General features: G+C 46.3%; 1 protein-coding gene across 5 annotated transcripts; it reads left to right on the forward strand.

The window, feature by feature from the left end:
• The first annotated feature begins 912 nt into the window (after nt 1–912).
• Nucleotides 913–13,998, forward strand: SLC35H1 (solute carrier family 35 member H1). Of its 5 annotated transcripts, none has more exons than XM_020965455.1 (10): nt 913–1,017; nt 3,627–4,072; nt 4,292–4,442; nt 5,130–5,193; nt 5,993–6,065; nt 6,733–6,901; nt 7,006–7,089; nt 10,832–11,007; nt 12,805–12,934; nt 13,315–13,998. In XM_020965455.1, the coding sequence occupies exons 2-10, from the start codon at nt 3,953–3,955 to the stop codon at nt 13,446–13,448; spliced, it is 1,101 nt and encodes a 366-aa protein (XP_020821114.1). In that variant the 5' UTR covers nt 913–1,017; nt 3,627–3,952; the 3' UTR covers nt 13,449–13,998. The 5 variants fall into 5 exon arrangements, with proteins under 5 accessions (XP_020821114.1, XP_020821115.1, XP_020821116.1 ...); XM_020965456.2 differs by lacking the exon at nt 913–1,017 and adding an exon at nt 1,094–1,340; XM_020965457.2 differs by lacking the exon at nt 913–1,017 and adding an exon at nt 1,382–1,798.
• Nucleotides 13,999–14,923: the final 925 nt, after the last annotated feature.

The raw sequence follows: 14,923 nt of genomic DNA on the forward strand, positions 1-14,923 counted from the left end.
GATTGGCTGCCTCCCAACCCTCTTAAGGTACCAAAGAACCCTAGAGAAGTGAAATGTAATATACGCAGTGAGAGCCAGGGTAATCACTGTTAGATTTATTATTACTATTATTATGGCAGCTAGGTGGCATAGTGGATTGAATGGTGAACATAGGGTGGTGGATATAAACAGGAAGAATCCTGTTTCAAATGAGTACTGTGTGACCCTCTGCCGATTTCAGTTTCCTCATCTGTAAAATGGGGGAAGTAAGAGCACCTATCTCACGGAGTTGCTGTGAAGATAAATGATGTGCCATATATAAAGTGCTTTGTAAACCTTAAAGTGCTATATAAATGCCATTATTATGGTAGAATATGTGGAGAGGAGTACAGTGTAAGACTGGAAAGGTAGGATGGGGCCAGGCTATGAAAGGCTTTGGGAACCAAACAGAGGATTTTACATTTGATTCTGGAGGTAATGGGAGGCCACTGGAGTTTACTGAAATAGGGAAGTTATGAAGTCATTTTAGGAAGATTTTGGCAGCCGATCTCAACATCATGAAGAAATTGTCGGCTAGGAAAAAAATGACTGGGTGCTCAGAGAAAGCCTGGAAGGCCTCCTGCTCCTCCTGTGGCGGGCAACTTTTGGGAGGTGATAGGTAGGAGGGCACCAGATGGGCAGGCATGAACGGGGTGAGATCAGCATCTTTGGAGGGAACTTCGAAATAAATGAGATCCCAGGTCTCTCTGAGTAGGCTGAGACACGACCTTGCCCTCAGGGAGCTCCTAGTCTAGAACTGGGGAATGTGCACAATGAAGGCGCCAGGCACGCCTGGCCCCCAGGTTCCCTCCATCGCCAGTTCCAGGTCTTAAGCCGGCCGGACCCCAGGGTCTCCTGGGGAGGGGAGGGAATGAGCCAGCTCGAGGACAGGCGCCGCTTCCGCCGGAAGTGCTCTCCCGCCTTCCCAATATGGCGACTGCAAGAGCCGGGTTCGCACTTCCGGCAGGAGGAGCCACGTCTAGAGCTGCCTGGCCGCAGGTGAGCTGGGGCTGGGCCCAGGCAGCTGCCGTGGGCCCAAGGAAACGGGGAGGAAGGGAAGGTGAGGGCGGGGTCCTGGCCTCGGCTCCAGCGGGCAGCGGCAGCGGGGCGCCCGAGGGCGTGGCAGGGCCGGGCGGGGAGCCTAGAGTCCGGCCCCGCGGGCATAGCCCGGGGCTAGAAGGAAGCTCCTCCAGCTTCCCAGTCCTCACCCCGAGCCGGCCCTGGCGCTGGGCCGCCGACACCGGGGAGGCTTCCGGAGCCAGGCCCGTCACCAGGGGGAGCCCCCCCCCGACCCCGGAATAACAACTCCGGGGGACCCTCAGGTTTGTGCTGCACCTGAGCGGCCCCCACCCCTGGGGAGGCCCCAAAGGCTCTTGGGAATGACCTTGCCTCTCCCCGCCTCAGTTTCCTCCTCTGTCAGATAAGCGGGCGGTGCCCCAGAATGTGGTCTCTTCCACTTCTCCATCCACAGTATTCTATTTGACAGCACCCCAGGAGTATTGGACTGTAGGCTCTTTGAGGTCAGGGACAGTTTTTTTCTATCTTTGAATAACCAGCGCTTAGCACAGGGCCTGGCACGTGTTGGCGCTTAATAAATGCTTGTTGACTTGACTTGACTTGGAAGGGTCCTCTGGGATCGTCGAGTCCAGACCTTAAGTTTTACAAATGGCGAATATCAGGCCTTAGAAAAGAGAAATGACCTGTCAGAGGTTAGAAAGTAAATTACCCAGAACCAACTAGGTCTTCTCCTTCTAAGTTGAGTGCCCTTTGCATTACCCAGGTAAGTTTTATCAGTCAACAAATGTTTATTTAGTGTTGGTTCAGCGAATATTTATTTAGTGTTTATTGTGTGCTAGATATTGAGAAAGCTGATGAAAAGGCTTTAGAGTTCTTGATGGGAGGACACTGTTAAAGTAGTCGAGGAGAAAAAAAACTGCAGGAAAAGATGAGCTATTTAAGACCCACTGGGACACTGGACAAGTAATTTCCTTTTTTCTAGGCTGTTTTATCTTTTGTAAAATGAGGAGATTGGACTAGTCTCTTAATGAAATTGTTTCCAGCTTTGACATTCTAGCATTATGCCCCCCATCCTATTTCCTTCAAATTTGACTACTTGTTGAGGATTGGGAATCAGGGGATTTGGACTTTAGTTCCAGCTCACTGTGTAACTTTGGACAATTCATTTTCCTTTTTCTGTTCCCTTTCCTCTAATGAATAAAATGATGTAGTTGTACTGTGTTTCTACCGGTGCTGTTATTTGATGGTGCTATGACTTTAAGGAATGTTAAATGTATAATCAAATGTATAGTCAAAAAACAACAGAGGAGTCCATAGGCTAAGGAGCCAGGGAAGGTTTTGTAAAGGTGGGATTTGAGCTGAACCTTGAAAAGCAAATAAGATTTGCATAGTTAGGAGGAAAAAGTCTAGGAAGTGAGAAGGTATAAACTGAGTAAAGGTGTACTAACTTGTAAGGGGTGTTTGAGAGGGTGGAGGATTCCTATAAGAGAATGATACTATTAAGGGGGAGGATTTATGAGTTCTTGTTTTGTTCTGTTTTTTAGAGAAGCAGCACAGTGTAGAGTGCTGGGAAGTATGCTAGGTTTGAAGTCAAATGACCCGGGTTCAGTTCTCAACTCCAGTTGCCAGTTGCTTATCTATGGGAATATGGGCAAGTCCCTTCTCCTGGACCTCAGTTTCCTCATCTGTAAAATATTGGACCAAATCACTTCTAAGATCCTTTTCAGATCTAAATCTGTAATCCTATGATTGGTTGCTATTTCTCAGCTGATTTTCATGATGGAATAGGGCTCCAGAAGGCCCATTTTACAAACACCCACCAAATCCAGTTCTCCAGTAGCTTCTTTCTAGGAAGGCCTACCTTCTTTGCTCCCTGAATTCCTATCTTGGTCTTAAGATGTCTCTGGCCTGTTACTGAATGATAGAGAAAAAGCACTAGATTTGGAGTCAGATGACCTACTTTCAAGTCCTAGCTCTCTCACTTACCACCTGGGTGACCTTAGTCAAATCATTGAACATTCCTGGCTCTAGGTTTTCTCATCTGTAAAATGATGGAATTGGACTAGATGTCTTCCAAGGTCCCTTCCCCCTCTGTATCTAGGCTCTGTGTTATGGTCCACCATGCTTTGGAGGTGGTTGGTTTAGAAAACATTTTTTAATTTTGAGATCATGAAATAGAGACCATAGAAATAAGGACTAGTTATATGGCTGGTTTTAGGACCATTTAAAGGTACACTGTTCCCTATATCAGATTTTTTTTTTTGGGGGGTGGAGGCAATTAGAGTTAAGTGACTTGCCTACTGTCACACAGCTAGTGTCTGAGGCTGGTTTTGAACTCAAGTCTTCCTGATTCCAGGGCCAGTGCTCTATCTACTGTGCCACCTAGCTGCTCCCCCTTCCCCCATATCAGATTGGCAGGGAGCTTGTGCTAGTGTTTGGTATAAATTCTTCCACTAGTCCTTTCACTCCTTCAAGGGTGAAGCATACTTCTTGAAATGCCTAAGTTGAGGAACATTTGCACACATTTGTGGGAGACGTATAGTTCTGCTGATGGATGAACTCAAACTTCTTTCTTATTTATTTTTTTGTAGCAAGAAATCCAGAATCCTGTGAGCTCTGCATCTAGATAGCCATGGTGTGGGTAGGTGCTGTTCACCAGCCCCTGAGGTGAGAGAGTCCTCAGCATAGGCCAGAGCTTTCATGATCATATGGCCGTGTTAAGCCTTCAACTGGGAGAGAACCACCACTGATAAGAGATGTTTCCGCTGAAGTTCTTGGTCCAGCACAGCCAACTCTTGCTTTGTGTATTGGCTTCAAGCGAGAGGGCTGGCGTCCAGCCAGGGCAGTAGCTGCTTAGTCCCACCTCTGCCACTCACCAGTGGACAAAAAGGTGTTTGGAGAGTCACTGTTGCCGCCAATGGGGAGGTGGACCTTTGGCTTGACCTTCATCTGGAAGGTGATGCTGACTCTGGGACTGGTACTTCTCTACTACTGCTTCTCCATTGGCATCACCTTCTACAACAAATGGCTAATGAAGGTAATTCTTGGGCCTCAGTGGTGCTCAACACAAGTACCCACCCCTGGGGGGTGAGGTGGAATGTGGGTGCAAGGTTGGAGGGCATGAGGACAAAGTGGGTGCCGGCTGGAGGGGAGAGACCAAAGAAGATATAGGTGCACATGAAAGATGGGAAGGAGAAAAACTGCTTTTCTGGAGCCTAAACTCCTGACAATTGGTTCTATTTTGAATTTCCCTTAGAGTTTCCACTTCCCTCTCTTCATGACCCTGCTTCATCTCGTAGTGATATTCCTTTTCTCGGCTCTGTCCCGAGCGCTGGCACAGTGCTGCCACCAGCGCCCTCGAGTGGTGCTGAGCTGGGCCGACTACCTCCAGAGAGTAGCTCCCACAGGTACGTTCGGAGGCAGTGTGGGCTTCAGGGTGGGTACTGACCATCTAGGGAGTGAGAAGACCTGGAGACAGTCACTGCCCCTGCTCTGACCTCCTTTTTTGGCCTGGACTTGGAATCTCAGAGCAGTATGACCTTGGGCAAATCACTTAACTACTGAGCTTCAGTTCACTCATTTGAACATAATAGCATCTGTGGTTACCTACCCCACAGAGTTGTCATGGGGCTCAAATGAGGTTGCAGACAGGCAGCCATAGCATAGTATAGCGTAGCTAAAGAGCTGGCATCAGAGTCAACATGTTCTGAGTTTAAGTCTTTCGCTTTGACACAGATTGGCTGTGGGCCCCTGTTACCTTGTAGTGCCCCAGACAACTCTCTGAGATTATACATTGTAGAGCAGATGCTCCTCTGGAAGCATTTCACACCAGGAGTTTGTTCTACAGGTCTGGTCCTTTTCCTCCTTCCCTGGGGGATAATGACTGTGCTGCTGCACCACCTCTGTCCACTTTGTAGGCAGTTGTATTACCTTAAAGTATCTTAGAGCTGTGAGTTGTTCTTAGTGTTACTGTTTGAGGGCCAGTGGGTAAGCTGGAAGTCAGCCCCTTCTGCACCTGATCTCCAATTCAGAAGTGAACTTGGCACCTAGGGAAGAGATCAGTCCTTTCCACAGGCCGATTCTTCTTTCGGTAGCTTTGGCAACGGCACTTGACGTGGGTCTGTCTAACTGGAGCTTCCTGTACATCACCGTCTCACTGTGAGTATCGGCCTGCTCCCCACCACCCTCCCTTCAGTCTTTGAGCTCTTTGTGTCTGTCCAGCGGGTTGCCTTCACGTCCGACTGATGGGCCGGCTGCTTCACCACTCTGGGATCAGTCCTTGCTCTCAGCTTCTCTCTGGCCCCCAGCAGCTGTCCTGGAAAACTCCAGCCTCGTCAGTAAGCCCAGCGCATACGGGGTGCTGAGCCCTGGGGCCTGCCTGTCTTGGCGGCGTGGGGAAGTCAGGGGACCCAGACAGACTGGCCATTGCCATGGTATGAGAAAGAAGAGGGAGTTAAGATAAATGACCCACTGACTGGCATGCATGAGACCACATTAGCATTATGTGAAATGGGCACAGTGGGGAATGGGGGGAGAAGCAAGAGGGATAGTTGTTCCTTATCTTCATTCTTGGCTTAGGAGAGCAGAATTCATTCCTCCTCCCTACTCTTCTTCTGTTTCCTCCCAGCCCTGGCTCCCTTGCTGAGCTGCAGGTAAATCCTAGAGTTAGGAGAGCTCAATGTCAGGATGCAGCTGTTCTCTCCTGACAATAGTCCCAGGCCTCTTAGTCACAGCTCTTTTTTTTTCCCCTCACTGAAGGTCACTTGTCAGTCAGTCTGCACAGAGTTTGGCTTCTTGGTGCCCTTTGTACCCAGGCCATCCTGCTGGCCTGCGCAGAACTCACCTACCCAGTCACCCTCCTGGGCAAAGCAAATGATGCCCTTTTTCCTACCCTTCTTGCATAGCTTGTGGCCATGGGCCCTGTAGCAGTGTGTGACTCTGCAGTTTTCACTTCCAGGTACACAATGACCAAGTCCTCGGCAGTCCTCTTCATTTTGATCTTCTCTCTGATCTTCAAGCTGGAGGAGCTGGTGAGGCCTCAGCTTCCCCTTCAGCTCTTTCTCTGTTTGCTTTTGTGCTCTGTCCTCTCCAATCCCTTCCCTAGTGTTAAGAATTAAGAAGAGAAAGTAGGCTGGAGCTTGTCGGTTGGGTGGTGGGGTAGATCAGAGTCAGGCCTGGATGGAACGCTAGGATTCCCTATGTCCTCTCCAAACTGCTTTCTTGCTTTGGAGGGTGAGGGGCCAGAGGAGAAGATCACAGGCAGATGGGAGAATTTCCTGCCGCAGGAGGTGGCTGCAGTAAATAGCTCCAAGTGTGTTAAGCTTTTATGATGGTAGTGGAAAGAGCAGTGGATTTGGGGCCAGAGAACATGGGTTCAACTCCCAATTGCATTATTCATTAGCTGTGATTTTCCTGAGTCTTGGTTTTGTCATCTGCAAAAATGGCATATGTAATATTTGTGTTACCCACTTCTCTGGGTTCTTATGAGGAAAGCACTTTGCAAACCTTAAAAGTTCTGTGTGAAAGTTAACATGAGTTTTTGTGACCGTGGAAAATTAGTTTACCTCTCTGGGCCTCAGTTTCTTCTTTTCTAAAATGAGATGGTTGAGCTTAATCCTGTGAGCCATTTATCCTGCTGCTGCTGCTCTAGAACCCAGGTCCTTCAAGATGATAGACAATGTCTTCCCATCCCAACAGCGGGCAGCGCTAGTCCTGGTGGTCCTGCTTATTGCTGGTGGCCTCTTCATGTTCACTTATAAGTCCACACAGTTCAATGGAGAGGGATTTGCCCTGGTGCTAGGGGCCTCGTTCATTGGAGGAATTCGATGGACCCTTACCCAGATCCTCCTACAGAAGGCTGAACTAGGTGAGTATATTGAGACCATCGCATGGGTGGGATGGTATGGCTCTTGGATTAGGAAGTAATGCTGGTCAGAACTAGGATGGGTTTTCTCTCTCTGTCTTCTTCAGGTCTCCAAAATCCTATTGACACCATGTATCACCTGCAGCCACTCATGTTTCTGGGACTCTTCCCCCTTTTTGCTGTTTTTGAAGGTATGTTGGGCTGTCACATTAGACAGAGGGGAGCAATAAAGGGGCACTTTCTTTCTCTCTGCCAGCCTCTCAAGGAGGTAGAGGGAAAGAATACAGGTATTTTGCAGCCTGAGATTTACTGCAGCTTCCTTCCTCTTCCTGTCAGTTGAGGGCCATTGGATGTATTCTAGGGTCTTTCTTCAGCTCTGCCTTTGCCCACTACTGAGAGTTCCTGTTGTCATAGACTGAGCAGGGAGTCGTTTGTCCTGCATCGATTTCTACTCTAAGCACAGGGGCCCTGCACAAGCCAGAAGGTTATTATGTTCAATTCTGACTGTCACATTTCACAGTGACATTGACATAAACCGGAGCTTGTCTGGGCATGGTGAGCAAGCAAGAAAGACTTAACCTCTAAAACAGAGGTAATGGATGCTACCTGTCCTACTTACCTCAAAGAGTTCTCAAAAGAGGTAATGATGTAAAGAGTTTTATAAGCTGTGACCTGTTAAATAAATGTTAGCAGTTTATCTGATAGCTGCATGAACTAGCTGATTGCCAGAGAAAGATAGGAGACCTTTGAGCTTCAGCTAGCGATGCCACCAACTCTCTGTGGGTAGTTTGGTCTCTCTGAGCCTCTGTTGGTTCAAATAAGAATCATGGCAATTAGAACTGGGGGAAAAAAATCCTTAGGGATCATCTTGTCTCACCCGCTTCTTTTTACAGAAGAGGAAACTGAGGCCTATAGAAGTGGAAGAATTGTGGATGTTTAAAAGCTTGGAGAATAGACGACGTGGGGTGGGGGGAGGGGGGAAGCATCATCACTGTCTTCAGGTGCTAAGGTCTGTCATGTGGAAGAGCAATCAGACTTGTTCTGCTTGGCCCCAGAGGACAGACCCAGGAGCAATGGGGGGAAGTTAGAGGGAGGTTGATTTCAGTTCCACATAAGGAAAAACGTGCTAACGATTGGAGCTGTCCAGAATGTCCTGGGCTCTTCTGGAGCTAGTGAGTCCCCATCATGGAGGTTTTCAAGCAACAGCTAGATGACCCCATGGCGGCGAAGTTGTAGGGCAGATTTTGGTTCAGGTATGGCTTGGACTGTGATTTTTCTAATTCCATAGTAAAATTATTCTTTAGCTCAGTTGTTCAGGAAGCTTCTATTATGTCACCAAAATTTTGCCTCTTCAAATTTCTCCCCATTCTTTCATCACAGCACCTTGTGCCACACAGAAACTTCCCCCTCCCTTTCTTGATGTTTACACCATTCACATCTCTGCAAACCCTCATCATAATGCCCCTCTTAGTCGTCACTTAGCAAAGCTGCATGGATTTAGTTCCTTTAATCTTTTCTGCTAAATTAATCCCCCAGGCGCCTTCGTTACTTATGCTCTTCCCTGAACTCCCTTCAATTTGCTGCTGCTTTTGCAGTACTGCTGAGCCTAGCTAGCATCAGGCCTGATGGCCTACATTGGAAGTCTGTTTGCTTGTGGTTACCACCACTGCTTGGAATTTTTTAAGTACTTTGCTCCAGAGAGCTCAAAGCACATTTCAGGCATAAACAGAAAAAATATTTTTTAAAATTAATTAATTTTAGTTTTCACTTCCATAAGCTGTTGAGTTTTAAATTTTTTCCTCCTCCCTCCCCAAGGCGGTGCGTAATCTGATATAGGCTCAACATATACATTTCTGTTAACGATATTTTCACATTAATCCTGTTATAAAGAAGAATTATAACCAAAAGGAGGAACCACAAGAAAGAAGAAACAAAACAAAGCAGAAGAAAAAAAAAAGAGCAAATAGTATGCTTTGATCTGCATTCAAACTCCATAGTTCTTTCTCTGGATATGGATAGCATTCTCCATCATGAGTCTTTTGGGAAGGGTTAAGTCTATCAATATTAGTCGTCAAACAGCATGGCTATTACTGTGTACAATGTTCTCCTGGTTCTGCTCACTACTCAGCATCAGACCATACAAGTCTTTTCAGGTTTTTCTGAAGTCCGCCAGCTCATCATTTCTTATGGAACAGTAGTATTCCATTACATTCATATACCACAACTTGTTCAGCCATTCCACAATTGATGGGTATCCTCTCAGTTTCCAATTCTTTGCCACCACAGAAAGAGCTGCTATAAATATTTTTGTTCATGTGAGTCTCTTTCCCAGTGTTATGATCTCTTTGGGATACAGCTCTAGAAGTGCTGTTGCTGGGTCAAAGGGTATGCACATTTGTATAGCCTTTTGGGCATAGTTCCAAATTCCTCTCCAAAATGGTTGGATCAGTTCAGAACTCCACCAAGAATACATTAGTGTTCCAATTTTCCTATATCTTCCCCAACATTTATCATTTTCCTATTTGGTCATGTCAGCCAATCTGATAGGTGTGATGTGGTACCTCAGAGTTATTTTGATTTGCATTTCTCTAATCAATAGTGATTTAGAGCATTTTCAGGAAAAGTATTTTTTGGGTGTGTCCTATATGTCACCTTCTTTAACAGGAGGTAAATGGGAACAGAAGATATAATGGAAAGAACAATCAGAGGGCCTTGGTTTGAATCCTGGTTCTCCTACTTAATACATTTGTAGCTTTGGGAAAGTCATTTTCCCTCTCTGGGCCTCAGTTTCCTCATCAGTAAAATAAAAGAATTGGGACTAGATGTCATTCAGGATTCCTTCTAGCTCTGAATTCTGTGTTTCTTGTTTTGGACTAAGAGGCTTAGAGAGACCAAATGCATGACTGGCGGTATTGCTAGTCTAGGCCCAAAGGTCTCTTGACTGTTACCAGATAAATTGTTGACTTTTAACATGTTATCTACATTGCGTTATTGACTCTTACAATTACCCAGTATAAGTAGTATAGGTATTATTAACCCTGTTTTAGAATTGAGGACATTGAAGCCTAGAGAAGTTAAATAATATGTCCAGGGTTACAGAGGTACATGGAAGAGCTAGGATTTGAATCTAGGTCTTCTGACTGCAAATGCAGTGTTCTTTCTACTTTACCACAGCTACCTCCAGTGATGACCATATTTTATTAAAACATTTATTTGATGTGAGTAGAGGACAAACATGACCATCATCTCTGAATTAAGAGGGACATTTTCTTTCAGGTGTCAATGCTGAGGTACCCCCTAAAATGACTTTTATTGCTTTAGTCTTGAGATGGCCTCCTGAACCCCTCAGACCCTCTGTCTGAGTTGTTTTGTAGTGATCACTTTTCCCCAGCTGTGGGATTTGCAGTCAGAGAACCTGGGTTTGAACCCTGGCCCTGCCACATAGAACATATGTGGCTTTGGGCAAGTACCTTCACTTTTCTGGGCCTCAGTTTTCTCATCTGTAAAGTGAGAGGGTTCGACGAGACAGCTTTTAAGGCTCTTTCCAGCTCTAAATCTATAAACTTATAATCTGTGCTACATTATTTTTGTTTCAGATCTATTTTCCCAGGGTCTTACATAGCCCCATTTCCACAACTGATACTGAGGAAGTACCAGTTGATGATGGCAAATCTCACTTTAAATTTCATTGAACTTGGCAAATATTTACTAAGCTACTACTGTGTTCAGGGCATCTTTCTCTAGGTGCTAGGAAGACAAAACAAAAGTCAATTCCTGCCATTAAGGGACCTTACATTCTGGATGTGTATGAGATGACACATAGCTCGCTCCCCTTTCTTATCCCCCCTCTCCCACTCATTCTGGGTGAGTACTTTTAGGGACATGAACACACCTGGAACTTGGCATTACAATCTCTCTTCCTGTCATTTTCAGGTCTACATTTGTCTACATCTGAGAAAATCTTCCGTTTCCAGGACCCAGGGCTCCTCCTGGGTATACTTGGGTCTCTCTTCTTAGGTGGGATACTTGCCTTTGGCTTGGGCTTTTCAGAGTTCCTATTAGTCTCCAGAACCTCCAGCCTGACCCTCTCCATTGCTGGGATTTTTAAGGTAGGTTGTAGGATTTAGAGCTGAAGGTGATCTTAGTCAGCAACTCCCTTGTTCCATAGACGAAGAAACTGGGGCCCAGGGAGAGGATTTGGCGTTCCAGGAATCACATAAGGAGCAGAACTGGAAGTCAGAACCGCCAGTTTGTCTGCCTGCAGATAATCGCATGCTGCCTCCTCTGTGGGCTCCCAGCGAGAGCAGGGGCTGTCTCCCTGGATCTCAAGCCAGATCATCATCTCTCACATTTACTTAACCCTTTCAAGTTTACAACACATTTTCCTCAAAACCTTAAGGTAGTTGATACAAGGATTGTTGACTCCATTTTAGGTATGAGGAGACTAAGGGTTGCTTTCAACATTGTAGCTCACTTTAGTGGTGACTTAAAGGTTTCCAAAGCATATTTGCACAATAATTATGTGGTAGGTGGTATAAGGATTGTTATCCTCATTTTACAGAGTAGGAAACTGAAGGTCAGAGGTGAAGTGGCTTTTCCAAGGCCTCACAACTAGTAACTGTTTGATCTGGGATTTGAACCCATGCCTCCTGACCGTGTGTCCAGAACACTGTTATATACCATACTGCCTCTCTCAACATCATGAAAAGGCCAAGAAGCTGGGAGAGTCCTCCCAAGAGAAAAGAACTTTGTTGTCCAAAGATTAGGATGGACCTTGGGTATGGTTTTACTGGGGGATGGGAGGGGCAGTGGTGTCTTCGAAGATAATATGATATAGAACTGAAAAGAACCTTAGAGATCACCATCTAGTCCAATTTCTTACTCCCTTCCCTTTTTTGTAAATGAGGAGACAGAGGGTCAGAGGGGTTAGGTCGTTTACCTAAGGGGCCACTTTTGAGTAGCAGAGTTAGAATTTGAATCCAGGTCCTCAGACCAAAAATCTGTTGCTCTTCTCCTATCCCACGCTACCTCATAGCCAAGAGGTTGTGAATCTGTAGAACATTGGTCCTCACAGATAGGTTAAGGAGGCACATTTGCACTCATCATCAATCTAAGAGCCACACATCTGTCTGCCCTGTGGAATATCCTGTTAAAAACATCAAAGAGCTTCTAGAGCTTCAGGTTTCCAGTGAAAGAACCATGTGGAACATAAAGGTCTTGGCACTGGTTTGCAGCACTAAAGGTTCTGAATCTCTCCCTGGCTCCCATTTGCCATTTTGGATTCACAGAAGGATCTTTTAAAAAGATGTCATTTATTGGATTTTAGTGGATGGTAAGCACTAGAGACATTCAAGGGAGGCAGGGATGGATTTCCTATGTACAGCCCAAGCCAGATTAAAATAGAAGGGAAATATTTAACAAAATAAATTAAAATATAGTAAAACATAGATAATATTACATCTTAAAACTTAGTCAATGTGCAGCTCGCGGGAATCCTAATGTATGTATTAGTGGCCCTCATTTCTATTTGACTTTGACACTTCTGGTGTAATTAAAAGAGGATTGGCCTTAGTTCAAATCCAGGCTCTGCTACTTGATAGCCATGTGAGTTTAAGCAAGTTGTTTAGCCACTTTGGGTCTCATTATGATCATCTGTGAAATGGGGGTATTAATATTTTGCCCCCAAAGAATGGCAGAGCACTTTGTATTCTGTAAGGCCCTGTATACGTGTAAGTTATTATTCTTGTGCTGAAGATTAATACTTTTCTCTCCTGCAGCCTTTCTTTTCTTATCCATCCTGTTTTTGTTCCATTCCAAAGACTTGAATTCCTGATATGAAGCCTCTGAGTATAGGGGCCCCCTCCTCTTGCCAATCACCTTTTTGCTTCCTGCCTCTCTTCCTCCAGGAAGTCTGTACTTTACTGCTGGCAGCTCATCTGCTGGGAGACCAGATCAGCCTGCTGAACTGGCTGGGCTTTGCCCTCTGTCTGTCTGGGATATCCCTCCACATCACCCTCAAAGCCCTCCACTCCAAAGGTAATATAGAGTGCTGCTCAGCATCTTCAGCCCCTCAGTGGCATTCTCCACATACCCAGTAGGTTTCCACTTGCGTGGCCTTCCTCTCTGTGAAGATGGAACAAGTTGTTCTTGGCTTCCCACAGTAGTCCTCACTGGATTGTGCCTTACCAACACCCCCCAAATGCTTAGTTTAAGCTTTTAATCTAATGCTGGAAGTATACCTCCGAGTTCTACTTGCACCCCTTTGGGGGAAGCACTGGCATCTGTGGAGCAGGTGGGCGGATAGCTCTCTGTGCCTCAGCAAGCACACAGTTGGCTTCCCTCTGTTGCGGTTGATGCACAGAAGCCAGAAAGCCAACCCAGTTTTAGTAATTGTCTCTTTCCCTGTATCTCCAAAGGTGAAAGTGGTCCTAAGCCCCACAAAGGGCCTGTCTCCAGCTCTGACCTGGAACTACTCCTGCGGAACAGGGAGCCTGGTGACGAGGAAGATGAGGATGAGGGAGAAAAATACTTTGTGGCCCAGGGGCAGTAGTGACCTGCCTGGCTGGTACAGCCTGTACCATCCCACCCCTTTCCTGCACTGATTCTTCTTTGTACACCATTGGTAGCCAACCATGTAGGCAGATCCAAGTGCCCTGCCTCATCAGATGGGCAGCAGTGGGCTCTGTGATGCCCAGACTGGGACTCTGCTGATATAACGTATCAGTATGGAAGATGATGGGTGAAATGGCTGTTATAGTCGTGTTCTTGGTATCCAGGACCAAATGAGACCTGTGTGGACCATCAGGGTGAAGTAGATATATTACCAGGCCTTGAGAAGGGCAAGACTTGGGTAGGGGTCACAGTGGGTGATAGGAATGGGCTGGTTCCCCTAGATTGGTTCCCTAAGACCTCTTAGACCAAGAATTGTCATAATTCAGGGGATAATCAAGATTACTGCCAGAAAAAAATGTAAACTGTAGACTATTCCCCAGCTAGGGGAAGGTGGAGGGGCTGGGACCTCAACCTGGAGACCTTCTTTGCTCAGAGAGCAGTTTTATTTATAGTTTGGAAATAAATGCTTTATGGTCCACTGACCACCACTCTTTGCCTGGAATCCAGCTTTAATCCATCCCAGAAGGTCTGGGAATAAGGGGAGTAGCCACAGAAACTGTCTTTTCCAAGCCACTGCTGGTGTGAATGCAGTAAGGACTTCATGGATAGAAGATTGCAGGCCCAGGGTGACCAGAAGACACCTTATCTTATGCATTGCCCCCCATTTCCCCACTCCCCACCCTCCCACGTCTGAGCCAAGTAAAAGCCTGTAAAAGTAATTGCAGAAGACATTCAGAAGATGAGACCTGGACTCTGAGGCAATGATGATGTAGTTCACTGAGGGACAGACTCCCTGGGGAATGAAGATTGTCTTGGCCCTTAGGATATAGTGTATTCCTGTGTTTGGACTATTCTTGAGTATAGCTGTCCTCTCCTTGGAGCCTCTTTCTCTGCCCAGCCACTTGTTCTGGTCCTACCCTTCCCTTTGGGAGCTGCTGGTCCTGGGGCTGTCCATCAAGCTGTCTGCCACTGGGCAGGGTGAACGCTGGAATCTGGTACTGTAGTGAAAGGGCCTTAGGATTGGATGCTCAAGATATCCTGGGTGGAATTGGAGAGGATATTGAAGATGCCTGGCTCAGCTTCCTCATTTCATATAGAAGGTCACAGGCTGAGGGGAGAAGTACTTAGCATGATCGCATGGGCATTTGTCATACTGTAACTTAGGCCTCCTAACTGATGGTCTAGGTCACTTACCACTTCAAAAAATCCCTTTCCTCAGGATTACTCTGTTTCTGTTTTCAGTTGTGGAAGTGGGTCCAGAGAAGGGAAGTGATTTACCCAAGCTTTTGTAGACAGTAAAATGGTAGGACAGAGACTTGGCCTTGGTATTACAGGTCCATTGCATCTACACACATCACACTGAATCTCCCTAGGTTTGAGTCCTGGTTCTGCCGCTTGTTGCCACTGTGACCC

This window comes from Phascolarctos cinereus, unplaced genomic scaffold (genome assembly GCF_003287225.1).
Source record: "Phascolarctos cinereus isolate Bilbo 61053 unplaced genomic scaffold, phaCin_HiC Scaffold_2;HRSCAF=192, whole genome shotgun sequence".
Taxonomy (NCBI): domain Eukaryota; kingdom Metazoa; phylum Chordata; class Mammalia; order Diprotodontia; family Phascolarctidae; genus Phascolarctos; species Phascolarctos cinereus.

Coding starts and splice junctions, on each gene's coding strand:
- SLC35H1 (XM_020965455.1), top strand. CDS start 3,953: ATGGGGAGGTGGACCTTTGGCTTGACCTTCATCTGGAAGGTGATGCTG. Junction 6,066..6,732: donor TCTTCAAGCTGGAGGAGCTG/GTGAGGCCTCAG, acceptor CCATCCCAACAG/CGGGCAGCGCTAGTCCTGGT. Junction 12,935..13,314: donor CAAAGCCCTCCACTCCAAAG/GTAATATAGAGT, acceptor GTATCTCCAAAG/GTGAAAGTGGTCCTAAGCCC.